At 36.8% G+C, this 24,793-nt stretch overlaps 1 protein-coding gene across 2 annotated transcripts in view; it reads right to left on the minus strand.

The window, feature by feature from the left end:
* Positions 1–375: 375 nt before the first annotated feature.
* tafa5b (TAFA chemokine like family member 5b) overlaps positions 376–24,793 on the minus strand; it is a 49,356-nt gene continuing 24,938 nt past the window's right edge. Inside the window, exons 2-4 of one of the 2 annotated variants that reach the window (XM_065291978.1) lie at positions 19,293–19,442; positions 3,131–3,258; positions 376–1,399 (exon numbers count right to left, since the gene is read on the minus strand). In XM_065291978.1, the coding sequence (XP_065148050.1) occupies positions 1,391–1,399; positions 3,131–3,258; positions 19,293–19,442 (287 nt within the window). In that variant the 3' untranslated portion in view covers positions 376–1,390. The remainder of the gene's footprint in view (positions 1,400–3,130; positions 3,259–19,292; positions 19,443–24,793) is intronic. The other variant, XM_065291979.1, reaches the window with a different exon arrangement.

The following is a 24,793-nucleotide window of genomic DNA, read 5'->3' on the forward strand; positions in this document are numbered from 1 at the left end:
AGGGGGGTCTGATATTGGGGGGGGGGCACTGCGGCTGTAGCCGAGAGACGCTGTGTGTAATGCAGCCTGTTAGTGATGTTAAATGAAGCTTGAAGCCTGGCTGACAGCAGCATTCCTCCATAGGCTCTCCGCTGAGAGAACAGAAGAAGATGGGCCAACAGGGGCAGAGTAATGGCCTAAGAGAAGCCACCCAGGACACGAGTCGTTCTGCAGCGGACGCTCCATTATCTCATAAAGGCCATTATCTTAATGGGGTGACCGTCTCGATATGACAGATATCAAAGAAGGACTGACATATAAACAGTCTTTATATGATGAATTTGCCAGTGTACAATCGCTGTGGTAAAACATGAACCCAAAGGCGTTTACTCATGTATATAACCTTGTCAAGGTGGGTTACATTTGACTTTGTATCCGTGAATGGTGTCACAAAGCAAAAGTTGACTCACAAGTACACCGATACACTAGACTTTAATGTGTACTTTCATATTTCTTTACCTGTCATCATCTACAATCTCTTGCGATGAAATCAACATGTGTAAATAACGTTCCAGGACATTGTTTTTCATGAATCCACCCTTTATGAATTGGATCACATTGTCAGTGTTAAATAAGGTTTGCTACAAAGATACATCATATAAAACTGTTAAATATATATAACTTTATGATTTTGAAAATACATAGGATGGTTTCTCCCAAAGCAGACATCTCTGCTAGTATCTTCAGGGCAGGCAGATGATGTTTGATAAATCACCCGCCGTGCTCACCGTGTTTCCAAATTTCTGGCTGATTTCAGTTCATTACACAACAATGGCAGATTTACAATAGAAGAAAAGCCAACAGAGGACTCGCTTTCAGCGTTAATGTTTTTGTTGTCCATTTGTGTGCGCTCGGTTGGAAAAACTCGGGTATGCGCGCGTGTGTCTGTTTTCACTTGCGTTCATCCGAGCAGATGTAGCCCGTGTGTTTGTATTCATGTTGGAAATCCGTCTCCGCAGAAAATTGTTTCTTTGGTCTGTAAAATTTCACCAGATCCTTACACGCAGCCAGGTTCACAAATTGTTTTTCGTCGGTCACGTCAGTCATCACACTGGATCGTTCGCCAGTTTCGGCATCTGTGAACGAAAGCGTCGGCGAGTTCCCGCCGAGCGACGGCTCCAGCTTGATTGACAGCACAGGGGAGATCCGTTCCTCATGGTCCATGTAAACTCCATAACGTGAGGTGCTCACCCTTTATCTTATGAAACTGCAGGACTAATGGAGATACTGACAGACAGAGCTAACTGGACTATGATGAATGCTCCCCCTCCCCGCCCAGCTGTAGCTTTGGAGTATGAAGAGTTGCTTCCATACGTGTCGCCTCTCTCGGGAATACCGCTCCCCACTGGCGTCAGGATACCTGGGATATAACACAACAGTTAGTCCAACGTGATTGATTATGACTTGAGAGGTTGTGCCAAATCCTATCTCACCTGGACCCTACATTCATTGGCTGAATTGATATTCTCTTCAGTATCTCGTTAGAAATATAGCAAAAAATTGCTTTACAAAAATAGCTTTATGATCGGTATGTGCTCATATGTATCCATATATAATTTTTTTAAATTTTATATTTTATAATTTTAAATACACAATGTAAAATATATTTAAGTAAATAATAATGTATATATTAGCCTTTAAACCTTTAATTAAAGGATTAGTCCATTTTCTTAAAAGAAAAATCCAGATAATTTACTCACCACCATGTCATCCAAAATGTTGATGTCTTTCTTTGTTCAGTGGAGAAGAAATTATGTTTTTTGAGGAAAACATTGCAGGATTTTTCTCATTTTAATGGACTTTAATAGAGCCCAACATTTAATACTTAACACTTAACAGTTTTTTTACATATTTTTTATTTATTTTGTACATATTTTTTATTTTTCTTGTCAAAAATGACAATCGTTTTGCTAGATAAGACCCTTATGCCTCGTTTGGGATCGTTTATAGTCCTTTGAAACTCCGTTGAAAAAAACTGTTAAGTGTTAAGTATTAAATGTTGGGCTCTATTAAAGTCCATTAAAATTAGAAAAATCCTGCAATGTTTTCCTCAAAAAACATAATTTCTTCTCCACTGAACAAAGAAAGAAATCAACATTTTGGATGACATGGTGAGTAAATTATCTGGATTTTTCTTTTAAGAAAATGGACTAATCCTTTAAGGCCTTTATGTAAAAAATGCTGGATTGGTTCCTCTCACACTATAAAAAATAAATGCTGGATGAAGTTAAAACAACTTGGTTTTGCAAGTCAATTCCACCTCCAATTTAAGTTTTGACCTGTAAATAGTTGGGAAAATTTGAAATTGTTTATGTAGCATAAAAAATATATGTTGATTTGACAAAAATACTGCACTTTTTTACAGTGCATGTTTGGGTCAATTATGAACAAACCTCTATGCTGGGTTTATTAAATGTGCACCTATTTCATTGCTAAAAACAACGTGTTTTTGGTAAAATACAATGTGTTCTCATGGTTTCTGGTTCAAAAAACACATTATTATCCACATACAATACATTTTTGCTCCAGATATACTGTCTTCCTGAAACGCACTGATTTTCTACAAAACTCAGCAATTTAAAAAGCTCTGTGTCCCTGATTGGCCAGCTAATCTGTACGTTGTGATTGGCCTGAATACCTCTGACGTTAGCCGAAAATGTGACGCTCCTTACCATGTTTAAAAGATTCGGTCACAATGCATTGCTAACAGGAGTCAACTTACAAGCTGTGAGTCCAAAGCGGGAGGAATTATGATAATGTCAGTGTTGTCTACGTCAACAATCCCAAAAGTAAACTGTTGCCTACAATCGGTGTGTTTGTTTTAGTCCAAAAATAGAGATTTATCTTTTGCATATCGTTAACATATACTAATACACACTTACACAGCAAAGGAAATGTAAAATCGTAAATCAGACCATATGAGCTCTCTAAACCAGCATTTGGGTTTGTCCATATTTTACCCAACCCAGCATTTCTAAAGTGATATCTATAAAGGGTTCAGTGCACATAACTGTGTTTTTGACAAGCAGCTCAACATTTCAGTAAGTCCTAAATTTCTGTTATTTTTTATTGAAAGATTTACGCCACTTACTGTGGTGGTTTTCACTCGGCCGCTTGGCTGTGCACACGTCCAGCCTGTCCTGTTTACCAAGAGGTCACAGCCTTCATCATCCAAACATGGCATCATCTCACACCACTGTCTGTTCCTCACGATTTGAGCTGTTCGAAGAAAATATATATTAGGATCAAGAAATGATAGAGAATAAGAAAATTTCTTTTCTTCATGCATTATTTTTAAACAACTCTATACAATAAGAAAATATTATGTATATATGTGTATATATATATTCAGTACTGTGTAAAAGTCTTAAAGGAATAGTCTACTCATTTTCAATATTAAAATATGTTATTACCTTAACTAAGAACTGTTGAATCATCCCTCTATCATCTGTGTGTGTGCACGTAAGCGCTGGAGCGCGCTGCGACGCTACGATAGCATTTAGCTTAGCCCCATTCATTCAATGGTACCATTTAGAGATAAAGTTAGAAGTGACCAAACACATCAACGTTTTTCCTATTTAAGACGAGTAGTTATACGAGCAAGTTTGGTGGCACAAAATAAAACATAGCGCTTTTCTAAGCGGATTTAAAAGAGTAACTATATTTTATGATGTAATAGCACTTTTGGGAGTACTTCGACTTGGCGCAGTAACACCCTCCCTCTCCCATTATGAGAGTGAGAAGGGGAGCGGACTTTTCAGGCGAGTCGAAGTACTCCCAAAAGTGCTATTACGCCATAAAATATAGTTCCTCTTTTAAATCCGCTTAGAAAAGCGCTACGTTTTATTTTGTACCACCAAACTTGCTCGTATAACTACTTGTCTTAAATAGGAAAAACGTTGATGTGTTTGGTCACTTCTAACTTTATCTCTAAATGGCAGCATTGAATGAATGGGGCTAAGCTAAATGCTATCGTAGCGTCGCAGCGCGCTCCAGCGCTTACGTGCACACACACAGATGATAGAGGGATGATTCAACAGTTCTTAGTTAAGGTAATAACATATTTTAATATTGAAAATGAGTAGACTATTCCTTTAAGTCACCATGCCCGATTTATATTTGTTGTTTTTGCAATGTTATAGTGGTCATATATAATTGTTTCTCAGTCTCTTTAATAGAATACATCTTTAAAATACAGGAAATGTGTATGTAGTATTAAAAACTGTATAAAAATGTAAACTGATGTGTCAAGTATTTAGAGTAAACTCCCCTTCCACTTGAGCAGTAACAGAAAACTGCAGGATCTCTTAAACCTAAATAAAATTAAATTCTAATTTCTAATTTTAAAGAAATTTGTTTTTTTACTTAATTCTGCTCATAAACGCTCAAGATGTGTTTAATGCCAAGAGAGGTCACACTAAACACTAACAATGCCTAAAGAAGACATTTAGTCCTGAAAAAAAAATGTATTTTCTGTTTGTATCTTATTAAAATAGATTGAAAAATAAATATGGATGGACATTAAAATTTCTAAAACAACAAGTCTGGTGGTGGTTGCCTAAGAATTTTGCACAATACTGTATATATTCTTATGCAAAATGCACTGTGCACACTAGTGTATTTAGAAAGTACTGTGCCAGTTTTAACCCCAGCCCTTTGGTGCACCTTAAGTAAAAATACAAATAAATTAAAAATCTTCTTCTAAATAAACCAATTTTAGTCTTTTATTATATTGCCATGAAGACTAAGTCCTATTTACCAATAAGCAGATATAAAATGCCTGTAGAAATTCATATTACTGCAATAAACTCGCAGGTCAAGACTCGTAAACGTAAGAACATTTCATATAACAAAAGCAAATACGAATGAAAGAAACGAGATCCCGCACTTGACCTAATATCCTGAGCCTTTCTCTTTGAAACAGAGGTCCAACGCAGAGTTTTTTTTTCCTGAGGTAAGATTGTTTTTGTACTTAATCAAACTTAAATGTCTATTTATAATATCTAGGGCACCCTTACATGTTCATTTGCATACCATGACACCCCAATTGGCCCTTAGAGAGAGAAGAAAGGGCGGGTGGAAGGAAAACAGAGAGAAAATGAAAGGCAGAGAGAACGAGAGTGCGATTGTGAGGTAGAGGAAATGATAATCAGAGTGAAATATAACCCAAGGAAGCAAACGTACATAAATATCAGGGTGGCAGCGCTGTACGATTCGAAGGAGGCTAACAAAGTGCGCCGAGAACAAGAAGATACAAATGGTGAAACAAAAGAGGCGAAATGTCATTCTCGCCGAAGTTAGAGGCACGTCCTTAAAGGTAAAAAATAGTTTCGGAGATGGCTTACAAACTGAAGTAGTTTGTTATATGTAGTGAATATTTCCCTCACAGCGACTACTCTGGGGACTAGCTTCATCTACTAATCTCTAACATTAGTATTCACAGTTATGCCCCGGGCCATAACGACAAATAAAAGAGCCTTTCATGCAAATTTGGTACGTCTTCATTTCGTAGCCATGATTCACAAAACCGTAGGTTGCAGGCGGTGGTGCTGTTATCTATGTTTTTACATTAGCATGCGACACGACGACAGTCTGGTGCATTTTTTTGTTTTGTTTTTCAAATTTTAAATTAATTGATCAATATTTAAGAGAAACATTTTATTTATAAGACATGATTGTACGAAAACATCAGGATTTAATTCAGCATGGTTAAAAGTTGTCCATAATTTGGTTACAGAAATATTGTTTGTAACTTTAACTAATTTTGAGACACAGATCTTTGGCTTTACAAAGCTTTAAACCGTTTTAAAAGCCCTGAAGTTTGTACAGGCCTTACATATTATGAATATTTTAAGATCTATACAGCATAATAGGGTGAAACTGATAAGTGATACTAAGAGATAATAAGCAGTTGCTAAGGTGTACTAAGTGGTTGCTAGGCAACACTTATAAGACTTTAGATCATTTGTTTTATTCTGTGTGGTAACTTGCGTGTTGTGAGGCACTTTGAGGTCGTTGATCATTTGGTCCCCATCTCTCATGCAATGTCAATTCACAGCAGACTTTAATGATGCGTGACAGATCGTCAAAAAGATTTTAATTCTTTAAAGAAGTCAGCAGACAACAGTTAAGTATTGTCCTGTCAACAGACAACACGGTTAGGTTTCAGACTTCCTCTGTAATGAGCTGTCCTCCATCTCTTGGTACAGCTTAAAGATTGTCATTCATCTGATGGCAACCGCGCTGTGACAGGGAGCACAAAGTGCTTGTGAATCAATACATCAAAGCTTCAGTTTTTCAACTTTAGAGTTGTTGAACAAAAAGGCCCAGAAGTAATATAGAAGCTATTTACTGACAACCCAAATTATACTGTATAAGCTACAAAAGACTGATTTGTTCATATATCCAATGCTAAATAAAAACATCTTATAAGAAGCAGTAAATAATAGCAGATTGCCATCACAAATTCAAAACACAATCCTGTCTGGATGAAGAACACAATCCTGTCTTATTGAAGACGCTGGAAATTGAATCACTTGTATTATAATCAGTATATTGTAAGTATTTGCACGCAGTGCCTGATGTTGAAAAAGGCAATAATATAACAAATACCAAAATAAATTCTTATTTGTGAACTGCATGTTTCTTCATTTATACAGATGGCATGCATCTCTCCCAAAATCTTCTCCTGATTCTTCCTGCAAAACAAAATATCTCATTGTGGCTTGTCAGCAGGGGTTCTGCACTTTATACTAACAATCAAAGGTTTATTGATCATAATAATTCAATATAATAAAAATAAACTACATTTGCAATTCATAAAGGAAATATCGGTGCCCTCTGAGGCAGCTAAAAGTTTTTTTGTGACTATATATGGTTAAATAGATGCAAGATAAATAAATCTGAATAAATCTCATTATGCAAAAAAATCAATTTAGTATGCAAACATTACAATGATGTTATTTTGGATGATGAAGATTGTAATTAAGTCAATGGGGGATATAAAATGGTGGTAACATCAATATGATATAAGACAGCGATATTATTATATTTATTATTTAGAATAAACATTCTTCCACATGTAATGAGTTTTAAATATGAATATAATTACTAATTAAGTAATATAGTTTGTTTATCAAACTGTAGGCTGTTTGCGGTTACTAAGCCATAAGCTTACAGCATTAATATAAAATGTACAAACACGTGTTCATATCATGCAATGAAAATTTAGATTCGATCTGCTTCATAATATAAATGATAAATACTGTCCTGCAAGCACTGTTATTTTCAAAATCCAAAATTCATTTTCCAAACAAGCCTAAATTTGACTTGTAAAATGTTCATTATGTTCTGATAAAAGGTGGGTCCTGTCCTCAAGGCTCTGTCATGCCTGGCCTAGTTAAGACTTTAGCCGTGACTGATGGCCCATGCAGAGACCGACTCAAGATTTATCAGGACAATAAATGAGATGGGCTTCTCATTGCAGTAGAGTACGATTACTCAGAAGTTTGGCATAGAGGAGAGCATCAAACATCTGTCCATACTACCGCAGATACAGGTTGAGTGATTTCAGGAATCGTATTCCAAACAGCATTCCTTAAACAAGGAAATGTCCATAATTTACAAGTAACACATGTTTTTCTTTCTAATTAATTCATGAGCTTGCAAATCAAACCGTTTCTAAGCCCAAGGCCCTTCTGTTCACAATCCGAAGCCTCACTATAACGCCATCAGTGAGAAGAAATGTGGGAATTTAAGGATGTCATAAATCGCATAGATAATGAATTTGATGTGACACGGAAAAACAGCTAATATTTTCCATCTATTGTTGACATGACACTATTGTTTGATTACCCGGAATGCAGTGCGAGTTTTATGCGATGAGATAAAAAGATAAAAAACTCTGTGCTGTGAAATAAAGCCAAGACAACATTTCTTGCTATTGCATTGTTTTCATGAGTCGCACTAAAAACAAACAACACTAGTGCAGCCTAGTTCATGTAGGAATTTTGCTCAAGTTGCTCATAAATTCACAAGTTTGAAGCGCATGTTGAACCTTAAAAAAAAAATTCATGCTCAACTTTGGGATCTCGAAGCTTATAGTGACTTAATGACAATGTGCATTGTAACACAGTTTAATAAAATAAATTTTATTAAAATTTTAATAAAAAAATGCATTAAATATCTAAATATGCTCGCCTGCTGCAAAAACAGAAACACTGCATAACTTGCGCAAGTTGCATTAATAGCACCCATGCAAAACAAAGCTTATCACCAAATACTGTAAATTAATGTAAATTGATGTAAGTTCATGTAGAAATTTTGCTCAAGTTGCTCATAAATTTACAAGTTTGAATCTCCTTGACTTCAATTCACATTTAACTTGCATGCTGAACCTGTATTAAAACTATTTCTGTGCTCAACTTTGTGATCTCAAAGCTTACAGTGACTTAATGACAATGTGCATTGTAACATAGTTTAACGTCTTGAAAAGCAGCCCCACACTGGCCCAAACCATGAAAAAACCTACTTTCACTAAAAGGGCTGTTTTTACTAAACCATTTAGAGTATAAGCATAACTGTGGTATCAACAGGTTTCAAAATTATTTTAAGATACAAATTAAAAAAGTTAGAGAGGCTGAAGTACATTGTAATAAAATGTTTTTGCATAACATCTTTTTTAAAACTACAAATCTTAATGATAAATATGTGTGTGAAACCTAGAAATGCAATGATGCCAAAGCCACAAGTCTATAGAAGTTATATTTCACGTTTGAAGTCAATAGGCCCAAAAATGAGGTTCTTGCAAGAGTTTTTGTAAGACTAGTGCCTTTTCTAAGTGCCAGTCAGCCCCAAAATAAAAGTCTTTTGTTTACATGCATACACGTTTGTTCTTATTATTATTTATCTTATGTAAGCGTATAAAATGCCGTTTCCACACCAGGAAATAAAACGTCACACAAAGATCGTTGGATTCGGTATCTAATTGGCTACACGTTTTGTCAATCAATATTTTCCATGAAATCATTGGAGGAACGAGCGAGTCAGATGACGTCACAATATTTAGTGCTTTTTGGATATTATGTATTATATTCCCGACTACTTTTAGAAACAAAGTTTGTCTGCTGGTTTTGAACGCGAGTGTAATCTCATATACAAGTGTTACGATGTAAATAGTCCTCAGATTGTATATTATATTCGATTACAAGACGTGCATGTGAAATCTGATGTAAACAATGGACAATACACGGATAATACGCATTTGTGGACAAAAATGGTCATTGGATGTACTTCATTTGGGTTATTCACACATCTGAAACAGACTGGATTCGATTCGAGATCGTTATATCAACACAAAGGTAAGGAGTCCCGTTTATATTTTGCATGTTGTCATCTGGACTTCTGTAACAAAATACTATATTTATGATGCTAGAGCATCTGTATCTCAAAACAGAGACCATACACTGATGCTAAACCCGTAGACCTTTTAAACGATGTATAGTAATGTTAATATTATTATTGTTTGTAGACAGTATGCTATATATATATTGTTAGCAGCGTTAAAAAAACTGACGTCTTTCCGCTCCCGAGGTAGTGTGCGTCCAGAGGTTAATAAAAGAAATGATATTTACATTTTTATTTAAAAAATGCATTAAATATTTAAATATGCCTGCCTGCTGCAAAAACAGAAACACTGCTTAATTCATCGCTTAGCATGTCGCTTTAATAGCACCCATGCAAAACAAAGCTTATCACCAATTACTGTAAATTACTGTAAGTTCATGTAGGAATTTTGCTCAAGTTGCTCATAAATTCACAAGTTTGAATCTCCTTGACTTCAATTCACATTTGACTCGCATGCTGAACCTGTATTAAAAATCTTTTCATGCTCAACTTTGTGATCTCAAAGCTTACATTGGCTTAATGACAATGTGCATTGTGACATAGTTTAATAAAAGAAATGATATTTAAATTTTTATTTAAAAATGCATTAAATATTTAAATATGCTCGCCTGCTGCAAAGCTGCTTTAATAGCACCTATGCAAAACAAAGCTTATCGCCAAATACTGTAAATGAATCTAATGAATTTATTAATTTATAAAAATGGGCCTGTTTGGTTTAATTGATTTTAGAAAACAAAATTAAAGTTACAGAGGATGTTTGTGTACAATAAAATATGAGGAGTCAGTACATAGAGTCAGTGTAATCTATGTTTTCATGTGCAGAAAGCGCGTACTCACACCTGCAGACACTTTATCATAGTGCATGCAAATTTTCAGAGCGTTGTGGAAACACAGAGGATGTATTATATAATTAGTTTCTAGTGGGACCACTTATGTCAAGTCTCTGTATTTATTTAGGGGGTGTGCTTTGCGCATGCTGTTTCTTTTACATGTAACGTCTGAGCTCCAACTGTTTCTTCTGAAGATTCTAATATGTTTTTGTCAAATGTTTCCTTACACGACCCCTTAGTTTGTGTGATTTCACCTTTAGGCATATTAGTAGGTTATTTTTACCCAAAATTGATCTAACTCCAAACCAGTTCCAAATCAGCGTGATTGCCTTTCTTTTGTCAAACAGAAAAGGAGAAAATTTGTTGGCAATTACAGCAAATGGGAGCTTTGAGCTTTAAAAGGAAAGTAAAGGTTGTTTACTTGGTGCATTCATTTTTAATTTAAGATACAAAAGAAATGTTTTGATACTGACTGACAATTTTTATGATATACCCTACGGTGCTGCATTTTTGAAGGCTCCAGTCTCTCTTTTTACAGTAATTGCACAGAACAAAGCATCCAGTACATACTTGTTGTTGTTGTTTCTTTAAGAAACCTCTAGCTTACAAATTATTACCTTACAAGAGCTGCAACCTGCATTAAAATGTAAGGAGCGTAAACACTGCTATTCTATATCTTGTATCTTGACATGATAATCCCCAAATGAACTCAAGTGAGTTCCATCTCGACTCTGGGTTGTTGATCGATGGGGTAAAACTTCTCTAGCCACTCCCAAATGTTTTTTAGGAGCCAGTATCCCATTTGTAATGCTGCCGCATAGCGCAGAAGACACCCACGATATCAGCAGATGCTTCTGGATTCACTGCCTGGGGTCAGCCCTGACCTATCACATCCATCTGAGCTGTGTGACTCAGGGAAACATAACTAATCCTTGGGCTGACATTATGATTTCGATTTTCGAGCCAAAGATGTAGAATTAATGCCGGTGCTCGATGAGGAAGACTTGATTATCCTGACACCTGCCCGACGATCACCTTGTCTAATTGTTAAAAAATGCTCCCCTTCCCCTGACATTCGGGATGCATTTCAGGACATATTCCAGCTGTTGGCTCTTACCTCGGTGTTACCACCAGCTGCGGGAATACAGCTCTGTTGCTGTCATTTTCTACCCCGCTTCCAGGCAGAATCCCTCTGTGTCCCAACAAGCTGGAGCTGTCTCGCATTCTGTTTGTTTTTCAGTTGGATATGGATGCCAGATATTTCTAGGCCAATTTTATTCTGTTCTACATAAAAATTTGATAATGAACATGGTAATGTTTCATTTGCTGATCCCATACAGTAGATCTTTTTATCGACGGTTATGAGATTTAATAGAAGTCTCAAATTAATCTCTGATTTCTTAGAAGGACAGAAAATTATTCAGTTCTACATAAAAACATCTTCATCAAACCACCAGGTAATCAAACAATATCAAGATCCAGAAGACAAACATTACCGATAGGTGGCTCTTTCTTGGGTTTTGAAACTAATCTAATTTTTTTCTTAGATTCTGTCCTAAAATTTCTAAAGAATTAAAAGAGACACATGAGCAAATGTTCACAGTCAGTAGGCTAATGTAACATTGATTTAGGAGTAATATCTGAGAAGCAGGAGCCATTAGCAAACATATCTATTTGCTATCCACTTAATGTCTAGCAGAAATCTTTTCTATGGGAAATGTAACTTAAAGGGGGGGGGGGGCAACCAATCAGAAGGCGGAAACCTCCGCTTGAGAGGATTCCAGAGAATGCATTCGAGCGTCAGAGCGTTTTTTTTTACACTTTTGCTGGCGGCGTGAATGTCCATCAGGTGAATACATTTTCATACACGCTTAATCTTCACGCCCACTGGAAAACTTGGACCAAATACAGGAAAACGTAATGTAAGTAGTCAAGTGGTCAAGTGCAAAGACACCAAGTGTGGTTATTTGGACGCAGCCAATTTTTCCCCCTGTGCTAAAAATCCTTTTGGAAGGGATAAGATCCAGAATAAGATCCTCTTTTTGGTACTAAAACAACTTCAAGGTTCTTGTCGGACGTACCTGCGCATTGCTTTGCCTCGTTCATTCTCTTTAGTTTCTGTTTCTTTCTGTCCAACTTCTCGGCGAAAGCATCCGCTGTACCAGTGAAGTGAACACAAGCACATCTGGCTGGCACAATAATAAATGTGACGTCGTCGCGACCGAGATAACTGGTGAGACTGCGTCTTTCCTCCTTAAAAATATAATTACCTGAATTGTTGAAATGCTGGATTAAAATCGTTTAGACCAACTGTATAGTATTGTATACAAGTGTTTAATATCGGTATCGGCACCGGTATCGGCCAGAAGTTGTCTGTTTAAATCGGTATCGGCCCAAAAAAACCTATCGATGGATCTCTAGTATAAATCACGGACTTTCCGGACAATGCTGTCTCATATCACTTTACAGAGGATTGGGAAAATTTAAGAATGACAAGACAATCACTTCATGTGACATTCTTCAACAACAAAAGCTCGCGTTTTTTTGCATCATTACGCCAATTCTAAGTCATTGCATATGCTCCACACTCCAGTCCAGTAGATGGCGAAAATGCAACCACCATTTTAAAAAGAAAAGAAGAAGATTGCACATGCGCAGAGCATTCCAGTGTCAGTTATCAACCCGATCAAGTATTTACATGTCCCTTTGGGCAGATTACAAAAGGTATAAACCACCCCTCTCAAACCGATTACATTTTTAATAAAAAATTTTATTCTGATTGAGGTGTTTACATGGAACTTTTTTATTTAAACCGATTACAATTGTCGATGTAAACGCAGCTAGTGTTTAAAAGCTGGATTCCTCATGCTAAGCAAAGTTAGCTACTATTTCTGGGCCAAATGCACTTCGCCAAGGTTTTGGAAAGTTTTTTTTAAGCATAAAAGATTTATACTTAACGATCTTGCTTTATTCCATTTATGGGCAATTTTAGTGCAGGGAGTAGAGTAGAATTCCTTATATAGGCACATTAACCAGAATAGTGCACGCACACACCAAACAAGAGCTGACATGACATCAACATCACCAAAGAAGTATCATGATTTTGTGAGGGAAATTTAAGCTTGTTTAGCTTCCCAAAGACCCAGCCTTATGGAAAGTGTAAATAGCCCTATTTAGGGTAGCAGCGGAGTTGTGCGTGTGTGTTTGTTTAACACTGGTTTTCATTGCAATGAAACCAGGTCATAAGTCGCAGGCGGTAAGTAAAACTGCATCAAATGTCTGTGTTTTGTTGGCTAGTGTTTAAGAGCTGCATTCCTGGATAAGATTCAAAGGCTGTATGGCTCCAGGAGCTCAGATTTATTCAGAAAGAATCGGTACAGCTGATCTGTCTTTTACAAATTTTATAAAACTAAAGACTGTTTGGATATATGAAGGATGCAATACTACTCTATAGGTCAGTGGTCTCCAACATGGTGCCCGCACAGAGTCTGTGAGTTGCCCGCCAAAGCACATTCTGTTAATAGCCTCGATTTTTAATTTTTTTTATTTATTAGATATTTTTTATATTAGCTTGGCTTCTTTATGTATGTTAACATTTTAAACAGTGATAAAACATATCAACAAGTAATATAAAATAGTAAAAGTTTTGAGTAGACTATATCAAAAAAGTATCCCTCCAAATTGTTTTATCCATTGTGGTAGCCCAAAAGGTTGGAGACCCCTGCTATAGGTACTCAAGAAGATTAACATGAGATAAGCAAAACAGCGTGTGTTATGTGACCTTTAAATTATCTTGCTCTCATTACCCGAAATAAAAGCAGGAATGTTTTCCTCTGTTGTGTATTTTAACCACTCTTTTAACATGCAGTCAGTTTGCAGCTATAGTTGGATTGTCAGTGTACTGGTTTAGTAAAATTTTAATTATGATACAAACATGAATTATAGATCCTTTCAGCCTGGATTCATGCCAAAGGATGTTGTTTCTTGTGAGATCCTGTGTGATATACAGTATAGGGCTGGGCGATATTGACCGAAATTCATATCTCAGTAATAATAGGATGAATGGCAATATTTGAAACATATCTCTGTATTTTCTACAAAATGGAATAAATGTTTACATGCAGGTAAAAGTCTCTCTATTAAAACAGCGTATGATGAAAATAAGATTCAAAGGCAAGGTTTTCCTCTCTGTTTAAAAATAAAATATACAGCTGTTCAACATGCAAACTGGTTGGAAAGCTTACGCCTGACCTCAGTGCACATTTCTGGCAGAGCTTCTGTCATATCAGACCGTATTCCGATTATCCCGTACTTATCCCGTATCCCACTGGGAAAATACCAATATATTTCTAAAACTCTTTATACTGCCCAGCCCTAAAATATAGTACATAAATATGATACACAGTCCACAGCTATCTATCCTGCTATCCTGGTCTTCAAAATACTGCCATCCTGTTTGCAAAATACCATCATGATCTGTGCTAAGCTTGTTTGCCCTCCGACAGCGGGACTTGTTTACACAGCACCTGCTCTTATGTTGCTGAACCTGCCAGAAAGTTTTAGAATATAATGGCAGACATGCTGGGTATTCTTTCTTCCTCCGTATCAAAATGTCTCTCTGATAACCTGCCTTTCATCAGATACAGCCACAGGGCACGGACCAAGATAAACAACATCCTTCTCTCATTTACTCGTAGAATAGATGGAGCTTTATCCGCCCACTGTATTTAGCAGATGCTTTTTATCCCCGAAAGAAAACCGTCAGGAAATCAATATTTCTTTAATAGTCGCAGATATTTGGAGGGCCGAATTGCATGTAATTAAAGCAAGTGGTGTAAATAGTTAAACGGCACACAAGACTGAGGAAATACTGAGAAATGTATATGTTTGTAGTTAAGCTAATTCTCTTTATTGTTCTCTTTATAGTCTTCACATTGCCAGTTGAATAGATTGAATTAAATGATATCCGTCTTAAGGTTTAAACTTATATTTCAAGTTGGATTGTATTGACTATTATTAAATTATTAAAAGGCCAAACCCTCTCAAGCTCTTCTTGTACTGACAGACAAATTTAATCCGGCTATCTAGTTATAAAATGCCAACATAGAGTGACTGATTTTTACTGTCAGGGATTTTTGCCAATAACAGGAAAAAATAATTATGATTCAGCCAAAGTTTGGTTTTAGGTGTTACGATTTTCTGTATATTGCAGTCCCTCCAGAAAAACGCAATTGGGTGATTCTCGCGAAATTAGACTTGTGAGTTGTCATGAAACATTTTGATAAAAAAATTAAATGCTATCAAAATAAGAAGCATACAGTTAAAAACATATTTTCATGTACTATTTTGCACTTGATTTCAAATGATATCATACAAAGCAATTTTGTAGTTTTTTCCACATTTAAGGGGAAAATGTTCAACAACATGTCCATGACTGGATTAGGGTTTTTTGACATGGAAATATTTATAATTATAAAAATAAAAAAAGCTTCAGTGCATGTTATACTATAAACATTTACAGTAAAGAAACGTGGTATTTGGTGATCATTGGTAAATGTAGAGACAATAATAAGGTATATAAATGTGTCCAAGACCAATTTTCTCATCCTCCGCAACAATTTTCAATCATTGTTTAAGCCCTCAAGGAACTAACATATTCAAAAAATAATAATTGTTGGAAGGGACATAATTGATTGTGACACTCAAGATGGCTACCAGGTAAGCAGTTCTTATTTTTTCTCTTCAGATAAAAGTTACATTTTTGTTTGTCATAGTACCTAGACAACTTTTTAGTTCTCATTACCAAAACATGAGTTTGTAAATGCATATACTTAATGTAATATCATGTTGTGGTAATGATAATTTGTATAATGATAATCTAAAAAAAATTATAATTATATTCTTCATTTTTTAAATCCTCTAAAAATAATGGTTATAGTAAGTTCAGACCTTAATCTTATATGTGCAAAAAAATTGGAATCACCCGATTATGCGATCACATGATTCAATGCATAATCAGCCAAAGTCTGCATATTTATGCGGGGGCCGCATTTTTTAAAAATATGCCACACTTTCACCGCATAAATTGAAGATTTTCGCGTGCAAAATATGCAGGGCTTGCATGATTTCAGAATCCTTGCATTTTCGTAGCAAAAAGTCACATATATCTTAGCAAAGTTGTCGAATTTCCTTCACACAAGCGCAGCCATGTCCCCTGTTGCCATGGGAAGTGACGTAATTACGCGATGTGAACATCATCAACTCTTTCACCGCCATTGACGAGATTTCTCGTCAATTAAAAGAAAACGCTTCCCTGCCAATGACGAGATTTTCAGTCTTTCCGCAATGCCGCTATTATCCACCAGGTGACGCCCTTCCCCAACTTTTTAAACCCGGAAGTATTGCCCTATGGCAAGCGGCTGCATGTCCGTGTCTGTTTTAAAGATCGCTCTGAATGGGATCTCTATGAAAAGTCCGTCACAAAAATGGAATTATCTCTGCTTTTTGCTCAAAATGTGGTGTTTTTGCAGAAACCTACCCATATTCAATAGCTGATTACAAAAGAACCACTGAAGGTAGGATGAAACGGGTTTTTTTTGTTTGAAAGCAGAGGGTCTGTTCTTTCATTTGGTATATTGTATGTTTATATATTTAAAGGTGCAATTTGTAAGATATTTGCAGTAAAATGTCCAAAAACCACTAGGCCAGTGTTATATATTTTGTCCAGCTGATTACCATCAATATCTGTAATGTTTTCAACTACTTGTAAATCATGAGAAAATTTCCATTCAAAACATTGACACGGGGCAGTGCAGTCTCCTGTCAATGACGTTAATATCCATGTGACCCTTTGTCACCGCCTTTACTGACGTAAACCACATGACAACACTGGTCGAGCTCGAAAAAATAAAATGGCAGCCAAGGAAGCAGCTGGAGCACAAATTTAGTGAAAATAAACGTATATTTTCACTTTTTAAGCATTTTAATTGCATTTCTAGCGAGAAATTAGTATTGTAGTTTTCAAATATGTGATAAGTTATCACAAAGGCGCTCTCTGTTTATATTTCAAACACGCTGCCTTTGAAGTGCGTCGGAAAGCCTTTCTCTGAGTGGCCTTCAGGCCTCCGAGGCCGAAGTCATTTCCTCAAGAGGCAGCGAGGCAACAAGTCCTCACTGCCTTGAGTTTTCGGACGCAGCGAGCCAGTGTTGTGGACAAATGCGGAACTATGCGATAGCGCCTGTCGGGCTACGCGCTTGCTTATGAACTTATGGATATCTCTGTACCGTCTGCCGCTGGTTGTGTCAGCTCCTGTAAGCGTACGGGCCAACCAAACGACCCAAGAAGAGTTTGGAACAAAACGAGAGAGGATCAATTTGTTGTTGCATTATCTGGATGGAAAGAGCTTCACGACAACATTTAACTAGACCGAGATTCTGATCCTGCTTGTGTTTTACGCGATGGGTGAGTTGTTTTGATTCGTAACCCTTCAAAAAACGTATGCTATTATATTGATCACAACATTAGTGTGTAGATTGTAATCAGCGCGTCTTCCCGCGGACGATATGCACATCAAAGGTATTGTACAGCAATATAAATGGTCATTTTAAGACACTTCACAATAAGATTTGTACTGTCAATACATTATGTGAAAAATCATTGTAGATTGTAAGTTGAAAACTTAATTCTGTGCTGTGTTTACCATCGAATTTGGACTAATACTGTAATATCAATATGACTAACAATTTCGTTTTGAACATCACATATAAACTTACATAATGAAATAAACGATGTCATCAAACGCAACATTTATAAGACTTGATTACCTTACGTGATTTCTCGTTCGCGTCTGATTGATGGCCATCAGTGGTTGAGTTAAAGACTACAAATCCCATAATTCCACGCTGCTTCAGAGCGTCAGTAAACAACATCATTGTTATTGTTTGATCTGGCGCCATCTAGCGGCGAAAATAATACAAACTGCATCTTTAAAGAAAAACATTTTCTGGAAGGCATTAAACTTTGGTGAAAATCATGCGCTGGCTGGCAACTTTTTTAAAAAAAAACGCTGGCGGTGAAAGAGTTAAAAAGCTGCAAACCCCACAATCCCGATGAATCACTTTTTTTCTTTTTTTCATCCAACTACAGTTTTTGCAAGTTCCCGCAGTTTCACCGCATTAAATTGCACAAATATCTCGCATATTCCATCGTCTTTTTTAAGAAAACGTGCTGCAAGATCGAGGATTTTTGCCCGCAATACAAAAAACTCCAAATTTTTCTGGAAGGACTGATATTGCATTTCTATTAGCATTCCATCTTATGTTGCATATGATATTTTTTTTCCATTTATCATTACTGATTGACATGTGCTATCAAGCCTACAATAGCGTCGCCCAGTAAAGGTGATGTAAGGTTACAGAAACATGATGGACTGTGTCTTTCAAAAGCAATTACCCAAGAACATCTACTTTCATCTGGCCATGAAGAAACTCGTACTTCAAGAAGCATGTCCTGAAATTACATGGGAGTCATAGCAACCGTAGACAGGACGACATATGACCACGTGATGATAAGTGCAGGTCACATCGGATACTGTAAAAGCATACATATTCATTGCGATGTGTGGTTTCATATAAGTCGTTCGCTATAATTCAACTTTGTATTAAAAGTTCACAGTTTTCCAAATCACACTTTGTTGTCACACTTTTTCCTACTTTAACAACATCCGAAAACAAGGCAGCTTCAGTCTAATCTCCTCGAACTCCAAATTTCCCTTGTGTCCACCATCTTGTAGCACATTCTGTACACGTGACCTCGAGCACTGATGTAACCTACGGCAACAATCCAAATCCTGTGAGTGACACCTCAGCCACACTCACTGAGCAGCGTAATCTCAAGGATCAGACTTGAATCTGAAAGCCCTGGGTTCTGGTGGGTTTACATGCAGTGGCACCAAAGCCTAGATGAGCACCCTCCCACCTTATACCCCCAATAACCCCCCTCCCCCAGCGCTGTCTTACCATCCACACATGCTGGACTGGCCCGGGTAGTGCCTGCAATCTGGCCCTTCCTGCAGGCACACCTGGCTGTCTGCCGTGCGATGGTCCTCCTTGGCTGAGTGCTGTCCCTGTCCAGGGTCACGATTTCACACGTTCCTGCCACCAGTTGACCTGTTTGAAGGACAAAGAGTTAAAGACAAATGTCAGCTGGGCTTTCAATAACACTAGGATTATGATAAACTAGGTTTATTACCTCTAGTGTTTGGTGTTTTGGGTTGCTTACATCGGATATTTGTGTTTATTACAGATGTGCCACAGCTACCGCCTTTCCTTTAAGATTTTTTCATCAATTTTATTATCTGCCTTGCAAAAATAATGAGTCTGATTGCTTGAATAATTTATGGCCTGCCTCTTCCCAACAAGCCACATGATTTGAGGTATCATTCATATTCATAGCACATATGTTGCAGGACAAGTTAAGTAAATAGCTTACTAAAACGTGATAGTACAACCACAAAAATTTGTAAAATATCAATGAAGTGTAAAGTCCTTTATTGTCATTTATGTTTTAATTACATAAAATCATCCTACGTAATGTAACAATTTTGCACTCTGTGTAAATATAATCTTGATATCTTTAAACATAACTGAGTAATGCCAAAGATCAATGTGAAATCAATGATTGATCAATCAATCAAACTTTGATCCTTCTAATATCATAAATAGATTGAGACTTCCAGCCTGACCTCGCGAGAATTCGTACATATTTTACGAGTTGGCTAAGACGAATTTCGTACGAAGTAAATTGTGCAATAAATAAAACAATAACGAAACCACACCCCAACGTCATAGGGGTCAAGACAATTCTTACAACAATGTACGAATGTGGTCGTATGAATTAATACAAATTAGCAAACTCGTAAAAAAAATACGTACAGATTGCCATGATATAGCGTTGGGATTTCACAGACAGGGTATTACATTTTTACTTGACATTTCATTAAAATATTTGTATAATTAGTTATTTAATGGTTATATTGTTTTCTGTTTTCATTTAGCCAAAAGCAAATCGCAGGTCAGAATCGAACTTGCGTATCTCAAAAGCACTATAGCGCAATGTGTACTACTAACCTTTCACAGCTTTGACAGAATAAATGGATTTTTATGGTGCTGAGCTGTTAGTTTTCCTACTAATATCGTAGACTAAGGCATCACCCTTGTTAGGAGACTGATGGGGCCACAGATCTGCTGAACCTGCACACAGCAGCCATTGTTCAATGTTCCCCTATTATCCTGCACCTGCATAAACAGTAATCTATATACGCAGCCTCATCAAGCCAGTGCAGTATGCTGGATATGGACCCATGACAGTGAATCATGTCTTGGCTGTGACATGTCAGCGAAAAAACACTCGATGCATCAGGGTGGGCGGAAGATCTTCCAAAAACGCAATGTAAGTCCAAACAGATGGCTGGGAAATCAGCGTACGACCTTCTGACAGAACGGTTATGTTAGATGATTATTAATCCGGCTTTATTACCAGGGCGCTTCGGTCTCCTCATCCCACCCATCACGAGACATGGTATATGTTTATACTTTGTTCATCCTTTGCTAAGCATTCAACAGGCAGTCTATCACAATTGTCATAATGGCATTAATTTTGTCGTCAAGACAAAAAGGATATAAATCTATATGGTTCCGCTTATCTTAAATCTTGCTAAAAACAACGTTATTTTGTGTATTTGGTATAATACAATGTGTTTGTGTGGTTTATGGTTAAAAAAACACATTTTTTTCCACATACCGTAAATTTTGGTAGCTCCAGATTTAACTCTCTTCCTGAAATGCACGAATTTGAAAAGCTCTGTGATTGGCCAGCTAATCTGTACGTTGTGATTGGCCTGAATACCTCTGACCTCAGCCGGAAATGTGAAGCTCCTTACCATGTTTGAAAGATTTGCTCACAATGCTATGCTAGCAGGAGTTAATTTACAGGCTGAGTCTGAAGTGGGAGAAATTATGATAATGTCACTCTTCTCTAAATCACAAATCCCAGGAAGTAAACTGTTCCCTACAATCCGTGTGTTTGTTGTAATCCAAGAAAAGAGATTTACGTTGGAGACAATAACTCGCGTCATCATTTACTTTGGGGTTTGTACCTTTTGCATATCGTTAACATGTACTAATACACACTTACACATCAATGAAAATGCAAAAACGTGAAACGGACAATAGGTGCTCTTTAAAGTTGCGATGATTGGGATGCATCTATTAGGAATGTAACTATAAAAAACTTATTTTTTTCATAAACAGTAGTAAATGTTTATCCTCATAACATTAATGTTTTTGTACCATTATCTTTTTCATCACGATCTCGTTGATTTAATGGAAGCTTGACGACTTCTGGCAACACGACCGTCAGTGATCGTTGGTGACGGGAAGTGGGCATGTCCAGCTACGCAACAAATCTGTGATAAGTTCAACTTAACGCAATGATGAGCGACTTTCGGGAGCGGGAACCAATGAGAGTAAAGCAGTGTTTACGTTATTCATCTTTCTTCTTATACAGAGTAACTGTTCTCTCAGTAAATGTATAGTTGATCAGTAGGGGTGGCACGGTTCATGAAAAAAAATCCAAACCATTCGGTTTGCTTGTCTCGGTTCGGAGCGTGTGTGCGTCGCACTGTTCGACGGTTCATGGCATGCGCAATGTAGCCTCATGCCCTGTATGTGACCTCAGATAGCATGTTTCCCTTTTGCGAATCGCACAAAAGAAGAGGTGACTGGTGTGGAGAGTGAGTGTTGCAGGTCATGTTACGTGTAGAAATGGCAAGTGAGAGAGAAAAGGAAGTCTGCCCGGAGTTGGAGGATGCGCCAGCGTCGTATAAGTTTGGTGTGTGGAATTTTTTTTATTTCATGTGACCTATGATGACAGCGGAAATAAAACAATAGATGCAGTCTATGTGTTGAATGTGTTCGAACAGCCACAGGAGACCGCCTTCTCTCCACCCATTTATCTAATCTGAGGTACTGAACTTCTTTTCTGACTTCTGCCGCGAAAACACGGTGAACGTGCGCTATTTTTAGCCTTTCATTGATAAAACTAAAGCGTCTGATTTCCGCGTAGTTTCATTTTGATAGCGTGTGAAAGTTGCGCGATCTTATTTCATAAATTGCCCCTCATATTGCCCCTCTCTCGTCCACATATACTCTCTGCAGTATTTAAGCAGCCTCTCAGTGATCAATCTTAGAGCTACACTGAAGTTGGCAGTTTGATAAATGCAAGTTATCTTTGTGTGCTAAAAAGGCACATAAGTTCATGTAGATGGCAATACACATTCTCTTTTTTTGCCAAATAAATGAAAAGCATGTTGAAATCATCAATGTCTTCTTTCTTGCTGTATCAAAATCTCACCTGGCTTTCCTCAGAAATGGTCCCAATAATGTGTTAAAATCAAATTCAGTTTGTGCATGATTACATGATATAACTTTTTTTATACTGTATCCTAAATTATGGATAATTAATATATTAAAAGATAATACATTCCTGGAGTGTTAAAAATTAAAAGAAAAAATAACAACAGGAACCGTACAGAACCGAGAACCGTGGCCATAAAACCGTGATACGAACTGAACCGAGAGTTTTTTGAACCGTGCCAACCCTTTTTGATCAGTATATTTATAGTTGATCAGTATATTTATAGTTGATCAGTATATTTATAGTTGATCAGTATATTTATAGTTGATCAGTATATTTATAGTTGCTACTATGATAACCAGAATTGGTAACGTCTCCTAATGACCTCATTGAAAGAAACGGGTGACACACAGCAACATATTTAATTTGGCTAAAAGGTTTTGCTAAGTTCTGTTTTATGAAAATGTGTTTTTTAGATATAAAAATGTACACTGTAAAAAACTTTCAAAAATTGTGGGAACTTGCAAAAAACTGCGGTAACTTGCAATCACTGTCTGCAGCTTTTCAATGATGTTAACATCACATAATCACGTCACTTCATGACATTCCCATGGCAACAGGGGACATGGCTGCGCTTGTGTGAAGTAAATGCAACATTTTTCAACTTTCTGCTAAGATATATGTGATTTTTGGATTATCAAAGCATGCAAGCCCCACATATTTTGCGCACAGAAATTAGCAATTTATGCTGCGAAAGTGCACCGTATTTGAAAAAATGTGGCCCCTCCGCATAAATATGCAAACTGGGTGATTATGCGTTGAATCATGCGATCGCATAATGATGTTTTTCTGGAGGGACTGATTGTGGTATTTTTTTACAAATGACTTATCTCTCTTTACTTCCAGTCATATCATATGGCAGGTGGGCAGGGTCTGGGAGAAGATCGCTGCGATTAGCAATTAGCAACATGACCCAACTTCAAACGATCCAATCAGATCTCAATGGACAAATTCAAATCCAGCCCTGCCTTATTTCTTTCAAAAGCTGGTTTCACTCGGATATACGTGACCACGGGGAAAAAAAACAATCGCTACTTCCGTTTCATGGCGACTTTAAATATGCAAATCAATTCAACCTACATTTTTAAGTTTTTAATTTGATAAGTTGACATAACAAAAGAGAAACAGGTTGGAATTGTTTAACGTAATTTGTTAAGTTAAAGTAACATACAAATATTTGTTGATATGATATATAATTTTTTGCAGTGTATCAGTTTAGATATAAATTGATTTTCCTTTACGTGAAGGAATATATCAAACTCTTTCATCTCAAGACAATCAAACAAAAGCAGATTCCTCATAATATAATCCCCTTAAACCCTCACTACACTGCGGATTTGCTTCAGGAAAAAGCCGAACCTCCAGGTACACAATATGAAAAATGCTACAAATGAGTTTTGCTACTATATGTTCTCAAGGCAGCTTTGAGTATATTCAATCTGTACAGGTCAAATATTGTATAAAGCTGTATGTTCATAGCACATAATATTATTGACATCTGAAATTACAGTATATGTGTATGCGTTTGATCTACAGTGTGTGAAACTGATCAATCATGCATAAAATCCCACAATGCACTGATGAATGATGCTCTGATTGCATGACCCAGCATCAGAGCTAGTGAACAGTAAAACACATTAAAGATGGTTTGGTTTATATTTACAAATATATTAAAGAAAGATATATTCAAGTCTTTTTCAGGGGTCACGGACAGAGTTGAATGAACCTTCCGAGGCACATGGTGTCGATTTTCTACCACCAATTCATCTGAAAATATTTCTGTCCTTCTAAAACCAGAAAAAATAAAAATACTGTAAATACAAAACTCCTAAAAAAATAAAAATCTTTAGAAATGTTCTCGAGGCAACCCTTGCTGTAAGCTACTCTTGTCATAAAGACCAATAAGGAACTTTCAATCCAATCTTTAGTGATTATTGAAACATTTTCAAGAGGTTGATTTGATTTTTTCTATCTCTCCATTTTCTCTCGTCTCCAGACATCATTTCTCATTGTCTCCCTTTCTCTCGCAAAATGAAATCTCAGC

The sequence above is a fragment of the Paramisgurnus dabryanus genome, chromosome 23 (genome assembly GCF_030506205.2).
Source record: "Paramisgurnus dabryanus chromosome 23, PD_genome_1.1, whole genome shotgun sequence".
In the NCBI taxonomy this organism is placed as follows: domain Eukaryota; kingdom Metazoa; phylum Chordata; class Actinopteri; order Cypriniformes; family Cobitidae; genus Paramisgurnus; species Paramisgurnus dabryanus.